Here is a 23,327-nt window from a genome sequence, read left to right as displayed (position 1 = left end):
TTTGTTTTGTTTTGTTTTGTTTTTTTAAATGGAGTTTCGCTCTTTTTGCCCAGGCTGGAGTGCAGTGGTGTGATCTCGGCTCACTGCAACCTCCGCCTCCTGGGTTTGAGTGATTCTCCTGCCTCAGCCTCCTGAGTAGATGGGACTACAGGCACACGTCACCACGCCCGGCTAACTTTTATATTTTTAGTAGAGATGGTTTCACCTTGTTAGCCATGAACGCCTGACCTCAAGTGATCCGCCCACCTCAGTCTCCCAAAGTGCTGGGATTACAAGTGTAAGCCACCGCACCCAACCTAGTTGGCACAATGTTGAAGGAAATGCAGAAATCACCAGCCTTTGATGGATCTAAAAAACAGCAGCGCTGACACAGCAACCTCAGAGGCATTGGAGCAAGCTGGAAAGCTCAGAGAAAATGTAGACCCAGAAAAGGCTGTACGGTTATACCAACAAACAGCAATGCATTTAAAAATGTGGAATGCCTCAACAGGCAGCTGAACAGTTAGGAAAAGCCTCAGGTCTGCTAGTATAAGGATGCAGGATTGATGGGACAGCACTCTCTATTTATAAAGAAAAATATTTATAAGGAAACAGAGTTATCCAACTATAAGAAAATAGCTGCTCAAGTATTAGTTCCTCCACATAGCAACGACTGTGCAGCTGGGAAAGCTGTGTCAGGAGAGCTCCAGCACAGCAGGAGTCCATGCAAGTGGTGGCTGAGCTGTGCTAGAACAGCTTCCAGAAGGGTTTGCCCAGCAAGACCAAGCTACCCATCAGAGGTCAGCAACTCTCCACTTTTCAAGTACATAGGCAATGATTATGCTAAACCCAGCCTGAGTTTAGTAGTTCCGGGACAGAGAATCAAGAAGAAATCACCAGGGATGGTTGCACAACCACATGAATGTACTTAATGATACTAAACTTTACTCTTATAAATGGCTAAAATGATGTATTGTAAGTTATGTACATTTTATCATGGTTAAGAAAATAAGAAGGAGGAGGAGAAAGCAGAGGAGGGAGAGAGAAGAGGAAGAGGAGGAAGAATTAGAAGAAAAAGGAGGAGGAGAAGAGGAGGAGGAAGAAGGGAAAATCAGCAGCTACCCTGGCCAAGCCTGGTGGCATCATCTTTGTAGCTGCTGCTCAGGAAGACAAATATTTGGGATTGTGCAAGTACTGTGCTATGCAAAAAGGAAAGGAAAAATTCTGACACGGCATTTCATGGACTTGGAGCTTGTTTAAGAGTACTCCACACTTCATTGCATCCATGGTTTTGAATGCTAATAAGTCCTCTAAGGCTGGGCATGGTGGCTCATGCCTATAATCCCAGAACTTTGGGAGGCCGAGGTCGGTGGATCACCTGAGGTCAGGAGTTCAAGATCAACCTGGCCAACATGGTGAAACCCCATCTCTACTAAAAATAAAAAAAATTAGCCAGGTGTGGTGGTGCATGCCTGTAATCCCAGCTACTCGGGAGGCTGAGGCAGAAGAATTGCCTGAACCTGGGAGGCAGAGGTTGCAGTGAGCCAAGATCGCACCACTGCACTCCAGCCTGGGCAACAGAACAAGACTCCGTCTCAAAAAATAAAATAAAAAATAAGACTCTAATTTTTAGTTATCAATTCCCCAAATAACCTATCTGTGTCTGCTATCTGGAAAGCATTTTTTTTTCTTTCCATAAGAGCTTTCTAAAACATAAGCAGGAGTTAATAGTAAATGCACTGTCATATTTTCATACAGTTTATTTTAAAACTTATGAGCCAAATTCTAGATAAATTATGTTTTAAACAAAAGAAACAATAGATATGGATATTCTTTTCTCTTGAGTCATGTAACTTAGAGAATTTCCTTTGCATTTTATTTTATGATTACTGCTAAAATGAAGTTTACTGATTTTTAAAAATTAGAATTAAAAAATATTTTTAGTTTTGTTTTGAAAAGAAAATTTATCCCTCCATGATATTGGATACTGTCTTAATCAGCTTGGACTGCTATAGCAAATACCACAAACTGGGTGGCTTAAACAATGGTAATTTGTTTTCTCACAGTTCTGAAGGCTGGGAAGTCCAAGGTTAAGGTACTGGACAACTTGGTTCCTTGTCAGGGCTCCTTTCTGGATTGCAGATGGCTGCCTTCTTGCTGTGTCCTCACATAGTGAAGACAGAAAGAACTCTCTTTCTTCTTTGATAAGGCCACAGTCCCATTGAATTCGGGCACCACTCTTATGACCCCATTAACTTTAATTACTTCCTAAAGACCCTATCTTCAGATATAGTCACATTGATGATTAAGACTTCAACATATGAGCCAGGCAAGGTGGCTCATGCCTATAATCCCAGCACTTTGGGAGGCCAAGGCAGGAGGATCACTTGAGCTCAGGAGTTCAAGACCAGCCTGGGCAACATAGTGAGATATGGTCTCTACTAAAATTTAAAACAAAACTAATTAGCTGGGCATGGTGGCAGCCTCTGGGAGGGGTGAGTGCTGAGATGGGAGGCTTGCTTGAGCCCAGGAGGTCAAGGCTGCAGCAAGCTATGATTGTGCCACTACACTCCAGCTTGGATGACAGAGCAAGCCCCTGTCTCAAAAAAAATAGAAAAAAGACTTAAACATATTTAGGGGGGATACTGTTCAGTTCGTAGTAGATATATTTAAATTAGTAAGTCCTTTCAGAGGTGAGATTGGGACAGGAAGCTATTTTGAGCCTTACAATATTCTTTAGTCCAATAAAAGATGCAATTTAAGGTCTCATTAAAAAAAATCTATGAATTGCAATACAATATGGGCATGATGTTTAAATCTGCACTTGCAAATACTGGGATAAAAAGCTAAAAGTTAAAAGTCGTCTCCTCTGGAGAACAGGAATTGGACATGAAAAGGGGGAGGGTGCATCTGTGCTAGTTTTTGCAATAAATCTATGGAACTATTGGACTCTTTAAACTATTTACATGGATTGCTCTGGTAAAACTTGCAGAGAAAATACATACACACAGAGAGTAGGAGATAAGGACATGAAGATAGTGTTTGTAGGGGATTGTTTCAAGAGGCTTGGTGATGAAGGGGAGCTGATGGGGGCAAGGCTGAGAAGATGTGAGTGGGGGTCTGTGAAGATGGCGGCCAGCAGAGCAGAGCTTTCCAAAGTGTGTCCCTGGACCACATCAGGAGTGCCTGGGGAACTTGTTAATTTTTTTTTTTTTTTTTAATAGAGACAGTGTCTCGCAATGTTGCCCAGGCAGGTCTCTGACTCCTAGCTTTGGGCAATCCTCCCACCTTGTCTTCCAAAAGTGCTGGGATTACAGGCCTGAACCACTGCATCCAGTGGCCATCTCCATTTTATTTATTTATTTTTTATTTTTTTGAGACAGCATCTCATTCTGTTACCCAGGCTGGGGTGCACTGGCGTGATCTCAGCTCACTGCAACCTCTGCCTCCCAGGTTCAAGTGATTCCCCTGCCTCAGCCTCCCAAGTAGCTGAGATTACAGGTGTGCGCCACCACACCTGGCTAAGTTTTGTATTTTTAGTAGAGACGGGGTTTGCTATGTTGTCCAGGCTGGTCTCAAACTCCTGACTTGATCCGCCCACCTCAGCCTCCCAAAGTGCTGGGATTATACGCATGAGCCACCGTGCCGGGTCTTTAGAAATCTACTTTTTAAAAATACTCTCCTCTGAGTGCTTCCTGTGCACACTGCTTAGGGCTTATTTGGCTGGTGTTGGGAAGGACCCTGTAGAAGGAGAAGGAAAAACTGGAAGGGGAAGAAGCCCATGAAGAAGGCAGGAGGGGTGGGATGGGGCAGCCAGAGCCAAGGTGCACGAACACTCCAATGTTAGCAGGGGAGAACGGATGCTGATGAAGGCAGCTTTTTAGACTTGATGGTGGGAAGACGAGGTGGGTCCTGACAGTATTTTGCACACTTGTGCCTCTCTTTTATTATATGCCTTCTTTGTGTGATCCTGCCTTTCCTAGTGAACTGTGAGCTCCCTGAAGGCAAGGCCTGTTGTTGTTTTGTTCACTGATTTATCTTCAGAACTAGCACAGAGTAGATGCTCAAAAAATGTTTGCCAGATGAACACATGAATGTCACGTTTGATATGATGTGACATCCAAGTGAAGATATTATTGAAAAAAAATTGAAAATAAAGGACTGGATTTCAGAGCCAAGGTAGACTTAATATGAGTTTGGAAGTTGCCTGTTGCAGTAATAATTTGGGCCTCTTAAAATGAACAAGCTCACAGAGATGCAGGGAGGAGCAATAGAACAGGATGTGCAAGGCAGGATCTCCAGGAGAGTGCCTGGGATAAGAGAGCAGAGAGAGGATGCAGGAAACAAACATCAAAGAAGCCACCACAAAGCAGCCTCCTGTTCATTCAGCCTAGGGCTGTTTCTGTTTATTCCAATTCCACAACTGCCTCCTCGCTCCCTTTTTATGGCATTCCATCCTACAGTGGAAGCGAAGGGGCTTTATAAATCTGCCTGACATTGGGTTGTAGTCATTAGGCAGAGAAACTTGAAACGTTGAAGGGACCAAGGAGAGAAGTCAGGTGAAATGGCTAGGAAGACAGGAATTCGGATTGTACTTCTCTTCAGGCTAATATCACCCACAGTTCCCGTATCCCTGGGATCCCAAGGATCCCTCCCTGTCTCTATCCGGGGATTATGAAAGCCCTACTGAAGATTTTAATTTAGGCAGTATTTCTGGAAGTGATATTTTCATTTGACTTGGCTTTAGACTTGGAGCCTAGCTCTAATAAATATTTAAAGATGATATTGAAACTAGAATTTTCAAGTTAGATACAAAGCATTTGTTGAGCAGCCATTAAACCCGGGATTCTAAGGAAATACAACACAGCTATTATTTGTGTTCATGCTTACAGCGGAGCATTGGAAGGGGAAGATGAAGGTGGGTTTGCTGCAAGGTGAAGTTGGGGGTCAAAATCGTGGTTAGTGGGGGTTAAGGTTAGTACTGGCTTTTGCAGAAAGGGGCAAAAAAGAAATTCATCATTTTTGCTTGCTTTTTGCTTTTGCAAAAGAATGAGAATAAGCAAAGCAAACAGAATGCCTGGGACAGGAACCCTTGTCTCCTTCAGACTTTTTGTGGCCTCAGTGTCTTCTCCGATTGATGGATAATTCACTTACCAGTCTCAAGATTCCAAAGAGAAGCATCACCTGGATGCAGGAGGTGGGAGGTAATTTCCCTCACCTCATCTTGAAATAATCCATGTGGGAAGTTGTTATCTAGAATGCCTGGGTTCTAGAGGGCAGATGGGCTCCAGAGGGGGCCTTGATGCCTGGTGTCTCAATGGGACATGAAGTTGCAGGAAGAATTAAAAGCTTGCCAGGGGCAGGGTTCTGGGAGGAGTAAGATCAGTTGGGGTAGGTTCCAAGACAGTGGTGAGTGGGGACTGGGAATGCTGGATTCCTGGGTTCTGAGGGTTGCTCCCACAATATGTCTGGCTTAATTTCTTTTCTCACTTGACCATAGCTGTGGCATTTATAGTTGCCACCAGGCAGGGGAGGCCGTAACTTCTGGACGCTCCCTCTCCAGGGAGGGGTATCTTAAGGCCATGACAATATGAGGGAAGAAGCAGGGAGCGGGAGAGAACAAGGGAATCACATCTGTGGGAGGAGAGGAGAGGAGAGGAGACCCACCCTCCCAGCCAGAGGTCAGCAGAAACCTGTTTTCTCTGGGATGTCTCATTTCTGGGACAGAGGCCTTTGTAGGAGGCAGAGGGGAGAAAAATGAAGGTGACTGTGTCCCAAATCATTGGATCTTCTTACTTTGCCAGCACCTCTCCAGGGACAGCTGGGCACTGTGAGGGGAGGATGCAGAGCCTGTGACTATGAGGCCAGTTAATGTGTCTCCGGGGACAGAGGCTGGCAGAAAAAACCCTGACCTGGGATACTGGCGGTGAGGCCAGAAGAAGACTCTGGACGTTCAAGGAGCTGGAAAGGGAGGCCTGGACTCTGGAAGAAGGGGCTGGACACCCTCGTGCAAATCTCAATTACACCCTGTTCCTTAGGTGGTCCCTATAACATCCCACCCATCCAGGTGGGGCTGCCTTGGTGTCAGAGAACCTGGCTCCACTGAGGAACAAAGTGAAATTGAGGCTTGGAGAAAATAAAGCAAGCCTTCTGTTCCATAGGAGCCGTGTGGGTTTGAACAGGGCTCTTCTCTGAGCCTCGGTTTTCTCATCTGTAAAGCAAGCTTTATAAGAACTCTTATAAGGTCTGTAACTTCTTATCAGGCTTGTAAAGCAGGCCTCGTAACTCGCAGGGTGATCGGAGGATCACAGGTGCGATGTACGTGAAAGCACAGCACAAACGGGTGTCAGTTTTACGGCCAATGTCACGGGGGTAGGAGCGACGCCCAGGCCCGTCAGTCCGGGCCCCTCCCTGGGGGCTGTGGGCTGGGAGGAGGGGATTCGGCGCAGTAGGGCTGGGGCGCTGCGGGGGCGGCGGCCTCGAGCCACTAATCTGAGCTGTCCGCAAGAGATCAGAAGCCGCCCGCAAAGCGGAACCTGGAGGAACGAGGGAGGGCCGCAGTCTCGGGGAACCGGAGCCGTCGCTGCGACTCCGCCGGGACAGCAGCTTCCGGCGCCCCGGCAGCCTCCTGCCCTCGGGGCACTCGCTCCCCCGAGGTGTACTCCCCGAGGGCTGGGGGAGCGCATTCCCTCCTGTCCTACTGATTAAGTAATTATCCCTAATGAGGGCCCAGCCCCGGAGCTTGTTAAAGGATTTCCGCCTAGATTTCAAAGTGATAATTAGCGGGGAATGGAGAGGAAAGTGGGAGGGAGACACCCGCCGCGCCCCAGGGCCCACAGTCCGCCTTTGCCGGGCGAAGAACCTCCCCATCCCCCTTATACACCCTTTGACCTCCAGTGCTGCATTTTGGTGTCTTGATAGGGGAGGGGTCTGTCCGGTTGGATGTTTAGGACTCTAGAGGCAGAGGTGTTTTTATTTCGTTTTGTTTTTGAATTGGGGTCCAGGCTGAGTTTAGGGGTTTCTGCATCCCTCCCAGGGCAGAGAGACACTCCTGTCCTGGCAGATGCCACAGGCTGAGTCACCGTCTACCCAGACAACTAAAATCCAGGCATCTTCCTCCTTTTCTCGAGGGCTCTCCAGCCCCTTCCAGAGCCCAGGTGTCCCTCTGCCTCCTTTCTCCAGGGGCCTAAGTCTGGGTCCCTCTGGCACCTGGCATGCCCGCTTTCTGAGAGTCAAGCTTCAATCTTGCCCTTAGCAGAGCGGGTCTCTGGTGGGAGATTCAGTAATAAGGGCCTTCCCAGCCCAGCCAGGGCCAGATAGTTCAGTGACATCAGTGTCAGGGTTGGGATTACTGACCATGATAGGTTTCCAGCTTTCAGCAAATGGGGATGCCCAAAGGAGCAGACAGCGAGTGACCTGTGGCCCTGCTGTTTGATTCTGGATGGAGTTACGTTTAGGAGCCTGGCAGCAAACTGGGGCACCTGTTCAATTAGTGATGATGCCATACTCTGGTAAGAGAGCCAAGGCTGCATGGGTGATGGGAGGTTTCTGTTGGGACTGACATGGGCACACAACGGTTTTGGAGCAGGGCTGGTGTCCTAACATAAATAGGGGGCATAGTAGATGCTCACGGAGTTGGGCTTAATGAATTAGGGTGTTGTTTTATTCTATATAGCACCTAACTTGTGACAACTCTTGTTGAATTATTTAATTTTAATTTTCCTGTCTTTGTGTCTCAGGTGAGAACTATGTCTTATACTTCTTTATATCCTCAACAGAGTATATAATAGTTGCTTTAAAATACTTGCTTATTAATTGACAGGTTTTTCTACTCATTTTGTCACCATGCAAATAAACCCAGCCTGGACTGAGGCTGGCTCTTATCTAAACCCAGAAAGGAGCCATTTTTGGAGCAATAGAAATTCAGCCTCCCCTTTCTTGACCCTCCATAGATTGCCAGTCCTGCCCTCCAGCAACTCTGTCTCCTCCACTTCTGTAAGGTCTCAGCCAGAGCCAGGAACGCCAGTCAGAACTTTCTCCCAATGGATAGTCTAATAACTATGATGCCCTTTATAAACATGTTATACTTTATTATAAAAAAGGTCAATAGACAGAAGGAAACTATCATCATCATTCTCCTTTTCCCCCTCTGCCCAATCAGTAATAAGGTGAAATGGCCATAAGAAGAGAGAGAGAAAATCCAGAAAACACACACAGATGAAATGCCTACAAGGAGGAAAACTGGAATCTGGGGTGAAGGTGGGAGGAGAGAGAATGGGGACAGTAGAGAAGATGGGTAACTTTTACGAGATAAAGCTACAGCTGACTTTTGGTGGAAGAGACAGGAAAATAAATGCTGAGACACCATCAGGGAAGGTCTGGGGTGGAGATCAGTGGGTGAGACTGCTGGCCAAATAAAAATCCCCTCCTTGCGTGTCCACCCACAACCCAGCAAGCCAAACCAACAGGGCGTCCACTGTAGACGTTTAGGAAAACTAAGGGATTTGGGAGGAAGAGGAAGCAACCATGTGGACGAGAGATATTTATGATTTCTTCTGGACTTTTTTTTCTCCAGGGCATGGAGAGAGTGGAGAAGGAAATAAATTCTCTTTTCTTCTTGGATCCGTTTTTTTTGTATTTTTTTTTTCATTAAAAAAATGGGGGGGGGTGGGCAAGGGTCCTGAGAACTCAGAGATGAGCCTGTTTACACACAAACTCTTAAGTAATAGTGAATGGAAATAACATAATGCTGTCCTGAAACCCAGAGACTGTGCCCTCATTCCCTCCCTTTCCCCATAAACCCCACTCACAAGTCAGTCTGGGGCATTGCCTATAAGGCTCCTGTCCTTCCTTTAGGACTCAGTGCAGTGTTCTGCATTGGTGCCCCCACAACATGTCCATCAAACACCTTTTCATTCTCAGACCATCACCTTCTACAGAGAATGTCTGCTCGTATTATTCATTCTTTCTTCTTTGTCCCCTAAACTTACACCCTCCTTGCTTATCACCTCATTCCCCAACCAGTTTCAAGAACAGATGAAGGGTTAATACTGGTAACCGTCAGTATTCTCTGCCCTTCCTGTAGTCCAGGAAATAGAAATTGTGAGTCCAGTTCCTCATCCAGGAAAGGGGCAGAGCATGGAAGAGCCAGGGCTGGGCGCCTACTCCAAGATCACCGTGGGGAAGGGATCTGGCCCATGCCAAGATTCTGCTGCTCCATCAGGTAGACCGGGTAGGAATTGGGGCCACCCTCATCCTCTGCATCATTGTACTGGGTGTTCTGGGTTAGTGTGCGGCGTGTCCGCATCATATAGGAGACCTGTGATTGGGATGAGAAAGGAGGAATGAGAACCATCTGCGATTTGTTTTCTACAACACTCACCTCAGGTCTTGATTCTATTCTCAAGATTCCATCCATACCTTGATGTTTATTCCAGCTCCAGGTCCAATACAATAAGTCCCAGCTCCATCTCCAGTTCCCCACTCTACCATATTCTCCTTGTCTTTACACCTCCTATTCTCATACCCCAGACTCTCCACCCCCCACACTTTCTCTTTCACACCCTTTCATTCTCAGCCACAGCCTTCTCCCCAATTCCAGCTTTTTACCTCCTGTGTATTTATTCTTTCTCCTTAGTGTTCACCAAAACTCTCCCTCTATTACTGTTCCTCCCACTTCTGCCATGTCTCTTTTCCTAGACTCATTATTCCCTGTAACTCTGACCCCTAATGTATCCTCAATTCCCTATCCCATAGGTTGATTTCTGTGGGGCACATCTGTCCCTTACCAAGAAGATCAGGCCAAGGAACACCAGGAGGAGAATCACAGCCACCAGGACCACAATAACTATGGCCCATGCAGGGAATGAATCATTCTCTCCCATCTGTCCAGCGTGGATACCTTTCTGTGAGCCATCTTTATTGAGGTATGGATGGCTCTCGTTGCCTGGGGCTTCTGATGTGATAGAACTCAGCTTCGTTCTAGATGTAATGAGGGTGAAAGAACCAGTGGGCACCTGATGAGTAACTTCAGTTTTATTTAGATCAGAAGAGGTAGTAGTGAGAGATTTGTCTCCTGTGACCTTGACTGAAGGTTTTATAGTCTTTGTGACTGCTGCTGTTTTTTCTGGGTTTTCTGTGGACTTTACTGGGGCTATTATGGTCTCAGTGGTCAGTGTGGTGTTCCCCGGGTTTTCTGTAGGCTTTTCTGGGACTGGTATGTTTTTCCCTTTGGTGCATATGGTCTTCTCTGAGTATAGCGTAGGCTTTTCTGGGGTTCTTGTGGTTTTCTCTGTGGTTGACGTGGTCTTTTCTGGGTGTTCTGTGGACTTTTCTGTGACTTGTGTCATCTTCTCCTGGGCCAATGTGGTCCTTTTTGCATGTTTTATAGGCTCTGCTGGGGCTGGTGTGATCACATTGGCTGATGTAGCCCTATCTCTATGTTCTGTAGACTCTGCTGCAGATGAGGTGATCTTGTCATTGGGTGATGTGGTCCTTTCTCCATGTTCTGTAGGCTTTGCTAGGGATGGTGTGATCTTCTCATTGGCCGACGTAGTTTTTGCTCCATGTTCTGTAGGCCCTTCTGGGGATAGTGTGATCTTCTCATTGGCCAATGTAGTCTTTTCTCCATGTTCTGTATGCCCTACTGGGGATGGTGTGGTGTTCTCATTGGCCGATGGGGTCATTTCTTCGTGTTCTGTAGGCTCTGCTGGAGATGGTATGGTCTTCTCATTGGTTGATGGTGTCCTTTCTCCATGTTCTGTAGGCTCTGCTGGGGATGGTGTGGTCTTCTCATTGGCTGTCCTTTCTCCATGTTCTATAGACTCTGTTGGGGATGATGTGGTGTTCTCATTGGCCAGTGGGGTCCTTTCTCCATTTTCTGTAGGCTCTGCTGAGGATGGTGTGGTGTCCTCATTGACTGTTGTTTCTCCATGTTCTGTAGGCTTTGCTGGGGATGGTGTGGCCTTCTCATTGGCTGTCCTTTCTCCATGTTCTGTAGGCTCTGCTCGGGATGGTGTGGTGATCTCATTGGCCAGTGGGGTCCTTTCTCCATGTTCTGTAGGCTCTGCTAAGGATGGTGTGGTCTTCTCATTGGTAAATGGGGTCCTTTCTCCATTTTCTGTAGGCTCTGCTGGGGATAGTGTGGTCTTCTCATTGGCCGATGGGGTCATTTCTTCATGTTCTGTAGGCTCTGCTGGGGATAGTGTGGTGTTCTCATTGGCTGTCCTTTTACCATGTTCTGTAGGCTCTTCTGGGGATGGTGTGGTGTTCTCATTGGCTGTCCTTTCTCTATTTTCTGTAGGCTCTGCTGGGAATGCTGTGGTCTTCTCATTGGCTGTGCTTTCTCTATTTTCTGTAGGCTCTGCTTGGAATTGTGTGGTCTTCTCATTGGCTGTCCTTTCTCTATTTTCTGTAGGCTCTGCTGGGGATGGTGTGGTGTTCTCATTGGCCAGTGGAGTCCTTTCTTCGTGTTCTGTAGGTTCTGCTGAGGATGATGTGGTCTTCTCATTGGCATATGGGGTCCTTTTTCCATTTTCTGTAGGCTCTGCTAGAGATGATGTGGTCTTCTCATTGGCCAATGGAGTCCTGTCTCCATTTTCTGTAGGCTGTGCTGGGGATGGTGTGGTGTTCTCATTGGCTGTCCTTTCTCTATTTTCTGTAGGCTCTGCTGGGAATGGTGTGGTCTTCTCATTGGCTGTCCTTTCTCTATTTTCTGTAGGCTCTGCTGGGGATGGTGTGGTGTTCTCATTGGCCAGTGGGGTCCTTTCTCCGTGTTCTGTAGGCTCTGCTGAGGATGATGTGGTTTTCTCATTGGCAAATGGGGTCCTTTGTCCATTTTCTGTAGGCTCTGCTGGGGATGATGTGGTCTTCTCATTGGCTATCCTTTCTCTATTTTCTGTAGGCTCTGCTGGGAATAGTGTGGTCTTCTCGTTGGCTGTCATTTCTCTATTTTCTGTAGGCCCTGCTGGGGATGGTGTGGTGTTCTCATTGGCTGTCCTTTCTCTATTTTCTGTAGGCTCTGCCGGGGATGGTGTGGTGTTCTCATTGGCCAGTGGAGTCCTTTCTTCGTGTTCTGTAGGCTCTGCTGAGGATGATGTGGTCTTCTCATTGGCAAATGGGGTCCTTTGTCCATTTTCTGTAGGCTCTGCTAGAGATGGTGTGGTCTTCTCATTGGCCAGTGGAGTCCTGTCTCCATTTTCTGTAGGCTCTGCTGGAGATGGTGTGGTGTTCTCATTGGCTGTCCTTTCTCTATTTTCTGTAGGCCCTGCTGGGAATGGTGTGGTCTTCTCATTGGCTGTCCTTTCTCTATTTTCTGTAGGCTCTGCTGGGGATGGTGTGGTGTTCTTATTGGCCAGTGGGGTCCTTTCTCCGCGTTCTGTAGGCTCTGCTGAGGATGATGTGGTTTTCTCATTGGCAAATGGGGTCCTTTGTCCATTTTCTGTAGGCTCTGCTGGGGATGGTGTGGTCTTCTCATTGGCTATCCTTTCTCCATGTTCTGTAGGCTCTGCTGGGGATGGTGTAGTGTTCTCATTGGCTGTCCTTTCTCCATGTTCTGTAGGCTCTGCTGGGGATAGTGTGGTGTTCTCATTGGCTGTCCTTTCTCCATGTTCTGTAGGCCCTGCTGGGAATGGTGTGGTGTTCTCATTGGCTGTCCTTTCTCTATTTTCTGTAGGCTCTGCTGGGAATTGTGTGGTCTTCTCATTGGCTGTCCTTTCTCTATTTTCTGTAGGCTCTGCTGGGGATGGTGTGTTGTTCTCATTGGCTGTCCTTCCTCCATGTTCTGTAGGCTCTGCTAGAGATTGTGTGATCTCATTGGCTGATGTGGTCTCTTGTATGTTTTTTGTAGTTTTTGTCAGGAGCTTGTCTAAGGCAACTGTTGTTCTGGAATCTTCAGTTTTTTCTGACTCTTCTGGGGTTCCTGTGGTCTTGTATGTTGTTTTTGAGGCTGCTGTGATTTTTTCTGGAAAAGATGTGCTTTTTTGCTTGGTCTGTGAATTGCCTGAGTTGTGGAAGGAAGTTGTAGTCTTATGTGAGCTGGTACTTGTCTTATCCAAAGTACTCATGGACTTTTCCAAAGGTCTTCCAGTTTTATCTGATTTTCTTGTTACCGTTGATTTGCCTGTTGTGGACTTACGACAGTTTATTTTGCTCTTGGGTGCTGACGTTATATGTTTTTTTCTAGCGGATTCTTTATGTGTGGTGGTGGAGTCAGCAGGATCAACAGAGCGCTGGTTCCGGATCATTGGGTCTTTCCCTTGGTTGCTGGAGTTTTCTTCAGAAGTGGGAGGAGCCTCATGATTATCTGTAGAGCTTTTGTGGTCTGTAGTTTTGGAGTTGCCTGTAGGCTTGTCAGTTGGCTTAGAATGGCGTGTGGTGTTGCAGTGGCGTTTTTGCTCATGGATTTCTGTAGATTTAGGGAGCTCTGGAGGTCTTTGTCCTGAATGCAGAACAATGTGATCAAAAGGGATACTATAAACAAGGCCTGGAGTGAGGGGAAATATGTGATCGGATGTTGAGAGTTCCCCAGTTTTCTGATATTCTTGGAATGTAGTAGCACCTGTGGAGGGAGAGAGGCAAATAAGAATCTTCCCCATGTTCTTCTCCAACTCCGCCTTCCCACCTCCTTCTCTAGGGGATCTCTTTGTTCCCCCTGATATGACTCCCCAGCCGGTCTCCTCTGAATACTATGATATCTATTCCCCATTCTCACCTCCAGCCCCTAGGCTCAGGCTGTGCCTTCAGCAAGCATGCCACCTCATCCCCTTCCGCATCTCCTCAACTCTCCATCTCAAGGCCTTCTGGCTTTAAGGCATCTTTTCTGATCCGTCTAAGCAGATAAAATCCAGCTTCATTTCAGTGCTTGAAAAGGTCTTTATTCACCATTCTGTCCTGTTACCTTCAACTTCACATTACAGTTGTTTGCGTGCCTGCCGACCTCCACTCCCTGCCATGCCTATCCAATGGTAAAGTTTTGAGGGCATGTATGGACTAGCATTTTACTGTGCAGGTGCCCCTTTAGGGTCTGTAACTTATGGAATGGAGTCTTCTTTCTATGGCGTAGCTGAGAAGACCAGGAGTAAACGTTAGACTCTTCACCTTTCCAATAACATTCTAATACCATCCCAAATGTAACAGTGTGAGAAATTGAGGTAAGACCTCTGGCAGAACTTCCCATAGGGATTAGCAGGTAGACACAAATTGTGAGTGAGAGATGCATAAGAAGAATGGAGGATGGGTAGAGTAAGGAGATGGGAAGCTTTCATTTTGGTGATAAAGTTGGATGAGGGGAATGGATGAGATGACCCAACCCTTATGGTCACCCCACTGGGTCCCCCTCTTCACACATTTAAAGCCAACTGGGGATAGATGAAGGGGGCCATCTTGAAAGGAAAAGATATCTGCTTGGGGGTCCTGACAGGAGTAAACGAGGCAACTAGATTGTGGTAGGGACTGACTATGTTTAAGGACAGGGTGTGAGAGAAAACACCCCTATCAGTGGACAGATACACACCTTAATTCCATGGAAAAACAACCTGATGGAGACAGAGGAGATGTCTCTGATACCTAGCCAAAAGAGTGAAGGCCAAGAGATCACCAAAGAGTGAAAGAGATAGTGTCGTTACATAACTGAGGTTTCTGGTCCCTGTTAGCTCAAGGCGGCAACCGGAACCTGGACCTATTCCCAATCAGAAGAAACCACAGTCCACCTGCCTGCTGATGGGCAGAATCGGCCTGGGGAGCTTAGTCCTTGAAAGAAATATGGGCAGGACAAGAAGGGTGTGAGGGTAATAGAGAAGCCCAAGTCTCTGAAAGGAATTGAGAGTGAGGGGAGAGAAGGGGGCTGAATGATCAGGCCTGCACTCCACTGTCCCAATCCCATTACCTGATCTTCTTGGCAGCAATACCAGTAATAGCTATTGTTTATTGGACACCTTCCCTGGCCCCAGGATGTGGCTGGTGGCCTCACAGACATTCTCTTTCTGGATTCTCTTCTATGGTGATTGATCTCCCAATGCTCCATAAGGCTCTTTGGAAGCAGTCAACTTCCCCTATTTTACATCTGAGAAATTTACATTTCACGGAGGAAAAGTGACCTGTACATAGTCCCACAACAATAGCAACGGGCAACTTTTCTAGAGCTCTACAATGAGACAGGCAGGTTCTACAAGTGAGGGCATACATTAACTTATTTACTTTTCACAAGAACCTGTTGAGCTTGAGAACTATCCTATTCTCCAAACTTTATAGATGAAGAAACAAGGTTCTGAGTGGTTAAGTAATCTTCTCAAGGACACCCAGCAAGTAAGAGGTTGAGACAGAATCTGAACACACATCCTGGGCTCCCGGGCCCAGATCATTGCTGGTTAAGACCACAGTGCACAGCCAATAGGTCAGCCCAGTCTTTTAAAGAAGGAAAGACACTGACATGTGTGGACTACCTGAAAGGTGCTGTTCATATATTTGTTTATTTAATCAAATAATTATGAACCTGTGAAGTGAGGATTGTGATCTTACTGTTTTACAGGTGGGGAAAGGAGACACAAAGAGGTTAAGTAATTGGCAAAATTAGACTTTTCACTGTGCCACAGATGTTTTTAAACATGATAAGGGATGAATGACTATCTATTGAGTGAATAAAGGAGCTGGCAGCAATGCAAAGGGCATTTTCCACTGGCCTTAAAGAATCAGAGGACAGGTTTGACATCCAGGCTCGGTCCCTCAGCGGTTTTGCATTCTTGCTCAGGTCACTTAAGTGCTCTGAAGCTCCATGTTCTCGACTGTGAATAACCATGATGCTGACTGCACCAGCTTAATGTGAGGATTAAAGGAAGTATGGACCATGGAAGACTCTGGAGCACAGAAGCTGTTTAAATGTTTGTTGAATCCACATTGTAGTCTCTGAAATAATCTCGTGCTTTGCCCTGTCCTTCTCCTGGTAGTAAGGGGAGCCTGAGCAGTAGCCCTACCCCTCTGCCTGCTCCATTCACCTCTCACCTGCTGTGGCCACCTTCTTGAAAACAGCAGCCTCTGCATTCCTGGGCCACTTTCTCTGCTGTGTTTTAATAACACAGCACTCATCACTTTCTGATATGTGATAAATACAATTAAATTTCCACAATGGCAAGGCTTTTTTTGTTTGTTTGTTTTTTGAGATGGAGTCTCACTCTGTCGCCAAGGCTGGAGTGCAGTGGTGCGATCTGGGCTCACTGCAACCTCCACCTCCTGGGTTCAAGTGATTTTCCTGCTTCAGCCTCCTGAGTAGCTGGGACTACAGGCATGTGCCACCACGCTCAGCTAATTTTTTGTATTTTTAGTAGAGATGGGGTTTCACTGTGTTAGCCAGGATGGTCTCGATCTCCTGACCTCATGATCTGCCCGCCTCAGCCTCCCAAAGTGCTGGGATTACAGGCATGAGCCATTGCATCCGGCCAGGGTTTTTGTTGTTGTTGTTGTTGTTTGAGATAGAGTCTTACTCTGCACCAGGCTGGAGTGCAGTGGCGTGGTCACAGCTCACTGCAGTCCTGACCTCCTGGGCTCAAGCAATCCCCCCACCTCAGCCTCCCTGTCAGCTGGGACTACAAATGTGAGCCAGTATGCCCCCTCCTCACCTTTTTTTTTTTTTTTTTTAAGACACAGGGTCTCACTATGTTGGCCAGGCTGGTCTCAAACTCTGGTCTTCAGTGATCCTCTCATCTCAGCCTCCTAAAATATTAGGATTATAGGCATGAGCCACTGTACCTGGCCTGGCCTGGCCTGGCCTGGCAGGGATTTTTATTTGTTTTGTTCATCGCTGTCTCCAGCCTAGAACAGTGTCTGGTCCATAGGAGGCACTTTGTAAATATTTGTTGAATAATGAATGAAAGAATAAGACTGATGAAAACTCCTTAGAAGCCTTGCCAACAACATTTCATCATGCATGTTAAGTAAAAACCAAATGTATTTGTGACCTCCACAGGCTGGAAGACCAAGGGCGACTTCTGCTGTTCAGTAATTGAGCTCTGAGATTAAAAGATGTTGAAAGAAGTCCTCTGGCCCACCAATTCTGGGATACCAGTTGTCATCAAACCACAGGATCACAGTCCATAACTAGACTCAGATAACAAGATTTTAGAATTTTAGATCTGCATCAAACAGTTGTGGAACCATAGATTGTAAAAAGCTGAGGTAAAGCTCAAGGGATTCCTTGGTCCTGACGCAGCCAAGAGGCAAATCAGTGTAAACCCCCAGGACAAGAGGAGCATCTCTGCCCCAGACGATCTACTTTGGTAGTGACTTATTTCCCTAGGAAGTTTTCACCAGGAGATATTCATTCCACGTACAACCATCATAGCCCGAAAAGAACTGTTTTGGTCACTGAAGAATAGGCAGGAGGTGCAGAGAGGAAAATCCAACTTTAGCACAAGACACTGTGGGTGGATGCTCAGCTGGGATAAAAGAATAAGAACAAATCCCACAACATCAAAACGATGCACAATGCTAAAGGTCCCCGCCATCTGCTTCGTTCACTCATTTGAAAGGGAGGACATCGGCTGGGCACGGTGGCTTATACCTGTAATCCCAGCACTTTGGGAGGCCAAGGTGGGCCTGAGGTCAGGAGTTCAAGACCAGCCTGGCCAACATGGCGAAACCCCGTCTCTACTAAAAATATGAAAATTAGCCAGGCGTGTTGGCAGGACCCTGTAATCCCAGCTACTCAGGAGGCTGAGGCAGGAGAATCAGTTGAACCTGGGAGGCAGAGGCTGCAGTGAGCCAAGATCATGCCACTACACTCCAACCTGGGCCACAGAGTGAGACTCTGTCGAAAGAAGAAAGAAAGAGAGAGAGAGAGACAGAGAGAGAATGAAAGAAAGGGAAAGGGAAAGAAAAGAAAGAAAAGAAGGAAGGAAGGAAGGGAAAGGAAAGGGAAGGAAGGAAGGAAGGGAGAAAGACAGAATATCTTGCTAAGCAACTCATGCCTTGGAGTCGCTGTCAGGGCACGCTGTCCCAAAAGAGCATCTCTAGTGTTTCCTGGTATCCTTACCCCCATAAATGGCATGCTCCATTTGCAATAATGTGGGTAAATGCTTGTTAAAATACCTATACAGTATGAGTTCAATAAGTGGCTTAAAACGCAGACATAGAAAAAGAAAAGCTGGTGGGCACAGTTGTTCACACCTATAATCCCAGCACTTAGGGAGGCTGAGGCAGGAGGATCACCAGTTTGAGACCAGTCTGGGCAACATAGCGAGACCTGTCTACAAAAAAAAAAAGGAAAGCTAAAGGGAGATATAATCAAATGATTGCTTGGGGACTAGGGAGTATACAGAGATTTTATTTTTATTTCTTATTTTTTCTATTTTCCATTTTCTACAATGAGCATACATTATTTGTGTTATAGAAATTAAATCAAATAACATTTGTTATAGGAAAATGTTCTTGTTAGATTCTTCCAAGGACCCCAGCCCCAATTCCCATCTCCTGCCTCACCTGTGCTCCCTCAGATGGTTTCATCTAGACTGCACCTGTGCTCCCTCAGATGATTTCATCTGGGCTGCACCTGTGCTCCCTCAGATGATTTCATCTAGACTGCACTTGAGCCTCCCTCAGATGATTTAATCTAGACTGCGCTTGAGCCTCCCTGTGATGATTTAATCTGGACTGCACCTGTGCCTCCCTGTGATAATTTAATCTAGACGGCACCTGTGCTCCCTCAGATGATTTAATCTAGACTGCACCTGTGCTCCCTCCGATGCTTTAATCTAGACTGCACCTGTGCCTCCCTCTGGTGACTTAATCTGGACTGCACCTGTGCCTCCCTGTGATGATTTAATCTGGACTGCACCTGTGCTGCCCTCGGATGATTTAATCTAGATTGTACCTGTGGTTCTGTGACTGCATGATGCAGACTCTGGGGTTCCAGGATCTAGTTATCTGTCTGGGTGTTGACTGGTCCTGTGGACAAACGTCAGGGTCTCCTCACCAGAATGGTAGACTAAAGGGCTTCATCCGTCCCAGTTGTCCCTCTTCCCTTCCTGCCCTGGCCTCTCTCTCTGCTGGGCACAGCCATGCACCAGCTCTGATTCACACTCCAGTTCCACCCGACCTCATCACAACCCGAGCCCAGCCTCAAGCCCTCCCCACCTGTAACCCACTCACTCTCGTCTTCAAATTCTGCAGAATGGGAGCAGCCAGCTCCCCTTGTCCTCCCCACCCCTCCCTCCATGCCGCCCAGCCACGCCTATCTCCTCTCCGAGACCACGCCCACATGGCCCCATCGGAATCTCAGGAATTCAGATCTCCGCCCTGAAGCAAATCTCAGAGCGACTGTGTATGGAGTGGATTCCCTTCCGCCCCCTGCAGGTTCCTCTTCCTTAAGCTGCGAGATGGAAGGAGGAGAGAGCAGCCAGTGGACAATCCGCCTGAGAGGAAGGGGAAGGAAAGGCGGGAGAGATGGGGCCGGGAGGTGTTGGGCGGCTCTGGTACCTCTGTCTCCAGACCCTCAAGGTAGGGGAGACAGACATCAAGTCAGGGCACAGACAGGACGCACTGCTGAGAACTTTCAGAGGCAGCTCAAAGATTCCTCAGTCCCCGCCATTCACCACCCACCTGCCCCTGCGTCCACCCCTGGCCGCAACCTGACTGTGCTCAGGGAAGGGGCACTGCCTCTAATATCACCCTGTGGATGGCTCTGTCCTTGGATGACTGTCCAGTGGGTAGACAGTGTCTCTGAATCTGCTGTTCTACATCTGCCTTGTGGAGACCCTCCTCCAAATTGCCCAGGCCCTCCACACCGCCCCTGTGTCCAGCATCTCTGCTCCCCGGGTTCAGTAGCAGTCCGTTTCTTGACTAAGTGAACTAATTTCATAATTTCATCTTATCTTTAGGGTTTGTTTTGTTCGTCGAACTTGTCCATAGTCATTTTCCCATCAAAGCCCTGAGATGTTTCCCAACTGTAAGACAGGGACAGAGCCTTTGACGCACACTTTTCTGAGTCGCCGTGTGGATTAAATGAGTAAATGTGGATGAAGTCCCTAGAGCAACACCTGGTGCAGTGTAAATGCTCTGTAGGCATCAAATATTGGTACGGCCGGGCAGCAGCATCCAGCCCATTTTACAGATGGTGTGGAAGGCCAGAGTAGGCAAATGGGTCAGAGTCAGGACTGGAAGCTAGTTCTGCACAAAACAGAGCTCTCAGGAGAGAAGCTCCACCTGTCCCCCCAGGGCTGGGGGCAGTGGAGCTGGAATCCCTGCTTACCTCCCTCTAGCTGTGAGATATGGGACATAATCACTGTGAATCCACTCTCCTCAACTATAAGATGGGATATTATTAGCCACCTCAGGGGATGCTGAGATGAAATGAGATGAGTCTCTGGGCACGGTGGCTCTCACTTGTAATACCAGCACTTTGGGAGGCCAAGGCAGGCGGATCACTTGAGGCCAGGCATTTGAGACCAGCCTGGCCAACATGGTGAAATCCTGTCTCTACTAAAAATACAAAAAAATGAGCCAGGCGTGGTGGCAGGTGCCTGTAATCCCAGTTACCCAGGAGACTGAGGCAGAAGAATCGCTTGAACCCGGGAGGCAGAGGCTGCAGTGAGCCAAGGTTGCGCCACTGCACTCCAGCCTAGGCAACAGAGCAAGACTCCTTCTCAAAAAAAAAAAAAAAGAAGAAGAAGAAGAAGAAGAAAGAAATCACCATGAGCAGCTGTGAATTCCGTGCACGGTGCTCAATGAATGTCAGGTGCCTACCCCCACCACCCAGGGCTGCCAGCCTCTACAGTGTCTTTATGCAAACTTGAAGAAACCCCCTCTGGATGGGTGCAGCCCTGTGAGCCATGTTGTAAAGAGCAGAGCACAGGCTGGATTTCATCTCCTACTACACGTCCCTTAGCCAGCAAACTTGAGCAGAGAACGCTCTAGACAACTGTCTGTAGCAACCCCGTGCCCGCTCCCTTCATTCATTTCTATTTGTTGTCCAATGCTATGAACACTAAGAAACAAGCTGTTTCTGTCTTCTGTACCCCCTGTGGGCATCTTACCTGCCCCCCAAGAAGCTAGAAGGAAGAGGAGGCAGCACTGGAGGCCAAAGGCGGAGCAGAGGCTGTGGACCGGCTGGGCCATGTCGGAGCTGGGTGGCTGCTTGGGGACCATGGGCTGCGGACCCCTCACCTTATATGGAGCCAATCTTGACGTCATGGGGGCTGGGGCTCCTCAGGACTAAGTCTTAAACAAATGGAGCCACCCCAACCCACAGGGGAGCCCTGATAAGAGGAGACCGCAGCTGCTGCGTCATGGAGCCAGGCACCTGGGTGCCTGCCGAGGGGTGGGATCTGGGGGCAGGGCAGAGGAACCAGAAAGGAGCAGGCACCTGAGCCAGCCCCAGTGGAGGGAAGTGAGGGTCGCGCCTCCAGGGCTCTGGGGAAGTGGGGAGCAGATGGCTCAGTTCTAGAAGGACTGAGCTCTGGCTGGGAGCAGGATGGGGTGGGGTTCACGTTCTGATCTGTGTCCAGCTTCACGCGCACCCTCCCACCTCTCCCGCATCAGCCCAGCTTCCACACCCCTTATTCACACATGGTCATTCTTGCCACCTTGGGCGGAGCTGTCCGCGAGGATCAGGTGAAAGAGCAAAGGCGAGAGAAAGCCCTCGAATGACCCTTGCTGCAGAGAAAGGTGCTTCATGATGTTCAGAGGTCATACAACAATATGTGGAGAGTGCAGAGGCAGTGACAGAGACAAGACACAGAACCACAGGGACATATGTCACACCCCTCACCAGGGACACAGACAGATCAGGCCACCCAGAGGGACCGAGGCCAAGATCTTTGGCCAAGAGATACTCGGCGTACAGGGGCTTCTGCTTTCGCTCTACCTCTTCCCTCCCACCTCAGCTCAGCGGCTGTCTCTTTGTCTCGAAGTCCCCATTCACTCCTATACAGAAATGCAGACATCTCATTTTTAGGAGCACCCCAGAGCTCCCCCTTCCCTTCCTCAGTTCCTGCCTAAAGCAAGCATTAGCTCAGAGACTCCCTTGTCTCCCCAGTGACAGTGCCTGGGGCTGGAGTAGGGGAGGACAGACTCCCTGGGTCTCTAGCACAGAGAAGTCACAACCCCTTTCTGCCCACTGTGGGTCTCCATGGAAAGTAAGCACCTTGGATCCCTGCTGTGTCATCAGAGCCTAGGACAGTGTCTGGCACACAGCAGGCAATCAATAAATGTTTCCACTCCGCCTGGATGGAGTGGAAGCCAGGGCCGGAGGATGCCTTTCTGAGGGAAATGGGGGCAGGCAAAGGCCATAGAGAGGTCCAGGACCTGAGGGCAGGAGGCCAGGCCCTCAGGGCATTTGGGCTCATGAGAGGACTAGAGAACTGGACACGTGGGTTCCTCTCCTTACTTGGTGTGACTTGTCCCTAAGCCCTGGGCAGGGCTGGAATAGGTGGGAAGAGGAGAGGAGGCCAACTGCTTATTAATGTGATTAATGGGAGATTAATGAGGCTCCGTGGAGTCAGGCCAAAGACTGACTACTCAGAACTGGGCAGCCTGCCTCCCAGGCAATATATCCTGCAGGATGGAGAAACTAAGGCAGACACAGGCTGTCCTCTGCAACTCCATGTGGACTCGGGTGACTGACAGTCCCCCTTTTCACTGGTCCCCTTCCCCCCCGCTTTCCCCAGGGACCCAAGCCTCTAGGACGGTGGTTCTGTACAGGGAGGAGTAATTTTGCCCACATCAAGGAACATTTGGAAGTTTCTGGAGACATTTTTGTCACAATTTGGAGTGGGATGCTACTGGCATCTAGGGGGTAGAGGCCAGAGATGCTGCGGGACATCCTATAATGCCCAGAGCAGTCTCCACAGCAAAGAATTATCCAGCCCAGGACACCAATTGTGCTGAAGTGGAGGATCTCCGCTTTAGAATAAGCACTAACCAGTGTTTGTGAACGAACACCCCCTTCCCCTCTCTCTGAGCTACAACTCCACCCCAAGGACGCTGATGTCTGGGATGGAGAAACCTGGAGGTAGGTGGAGGCCCAAAACAGTCTCTTACAGTCAGTCTATGTTGCTTCATCTGAGCTGGAGGCTGAGAGGCCAGTCACGAAACAACCCTGCCAACTACCATTGTTTGGGCATTTCTATGTACTGAAGAATGTACTAAGCACCTCACCTATGAGTTATCACCTGTCACCCTCACTTTACAGATGAGGATAAATGAGCCTCGGATCAGGGAATGACTTGCCCTGGTAACTGGCAGAGACCAGACTTGGCCCTTCCGGGCCCACATGACACAAAAGCCCATGCACTTGGGCAAACCCACAGCATCTGGGAGACAAGTGGAGGAAGTGCCATTTTATTTAGCAATAACTTGTTCAC

The 23,327-nt window shown here is 48.1% G+C and overlaps 1 protein-coding gene and 1 long non-coding RNA gene across 2 annotated transcripts; one reads left to right on the top strand and one right to left on the bottom strand.

The window, feature by feature from the left end:
• Positions 1 to 6,419: 6,419 nt before the first annotated feature.
• LOC117980563 (uncharacterized) lies at positions 6,420 to 8,601 on the top strand. Its single transcript, XR_004671925.3, has 3 exons — positions 6,420 to 6,687; positions 7,352 to 7,490; positions 8,555 to 8,601. It is a non-coding gene; the product is annotated as an uncharacterized LOC117980563 (long non-coding RNA).
• A 550-nt stretch (positions 8,602 to 9,151) lies between these two features.
• On the bottom strand, positions 9,152 to 21,970 carry MUCL3 (mucin like 3). The gene is made up of 3 exons (XM_034961718.3): positions 21,000 to 21,970; positions 9,768 to 13,537; positions 9,152 to 9,298 (listed from the first exon to the last, which is right to left on the bottom strand). Exons 1-3 carry the CDS (start codon positions 21,154 to 21,156, stop codon positions 9,152 to 9,154), a joined length of 4,074 nt encoding a protein of 1,357 aa, XP_034817609.3. The 5' UTR covers positions 21,157 to 21,970.
• Between the last annotated feature and the right edge of the window lie 1,357 nt (positions 21,971 to 23,327).

The sequence above is a fragment of the Pan paniscus genome, chromosome 5, assembly GCF_029289425.2.
Source record: "Pan paniscus chromosome 5, NHGRI_mPanPan1-v2.0_pri, whole genome shotgun sequence".
Lineage (NCBI taxonomy): Eukaryota > Metazoa > Chordata > Mammalia > Primates > Hominidae > Pan > Pan paniscus.
The sequence above is the reverse complement of the archived record's forward strand: the minus strand, read 5'-3'. Positions and strand labels throughout refer to the sequence as shown.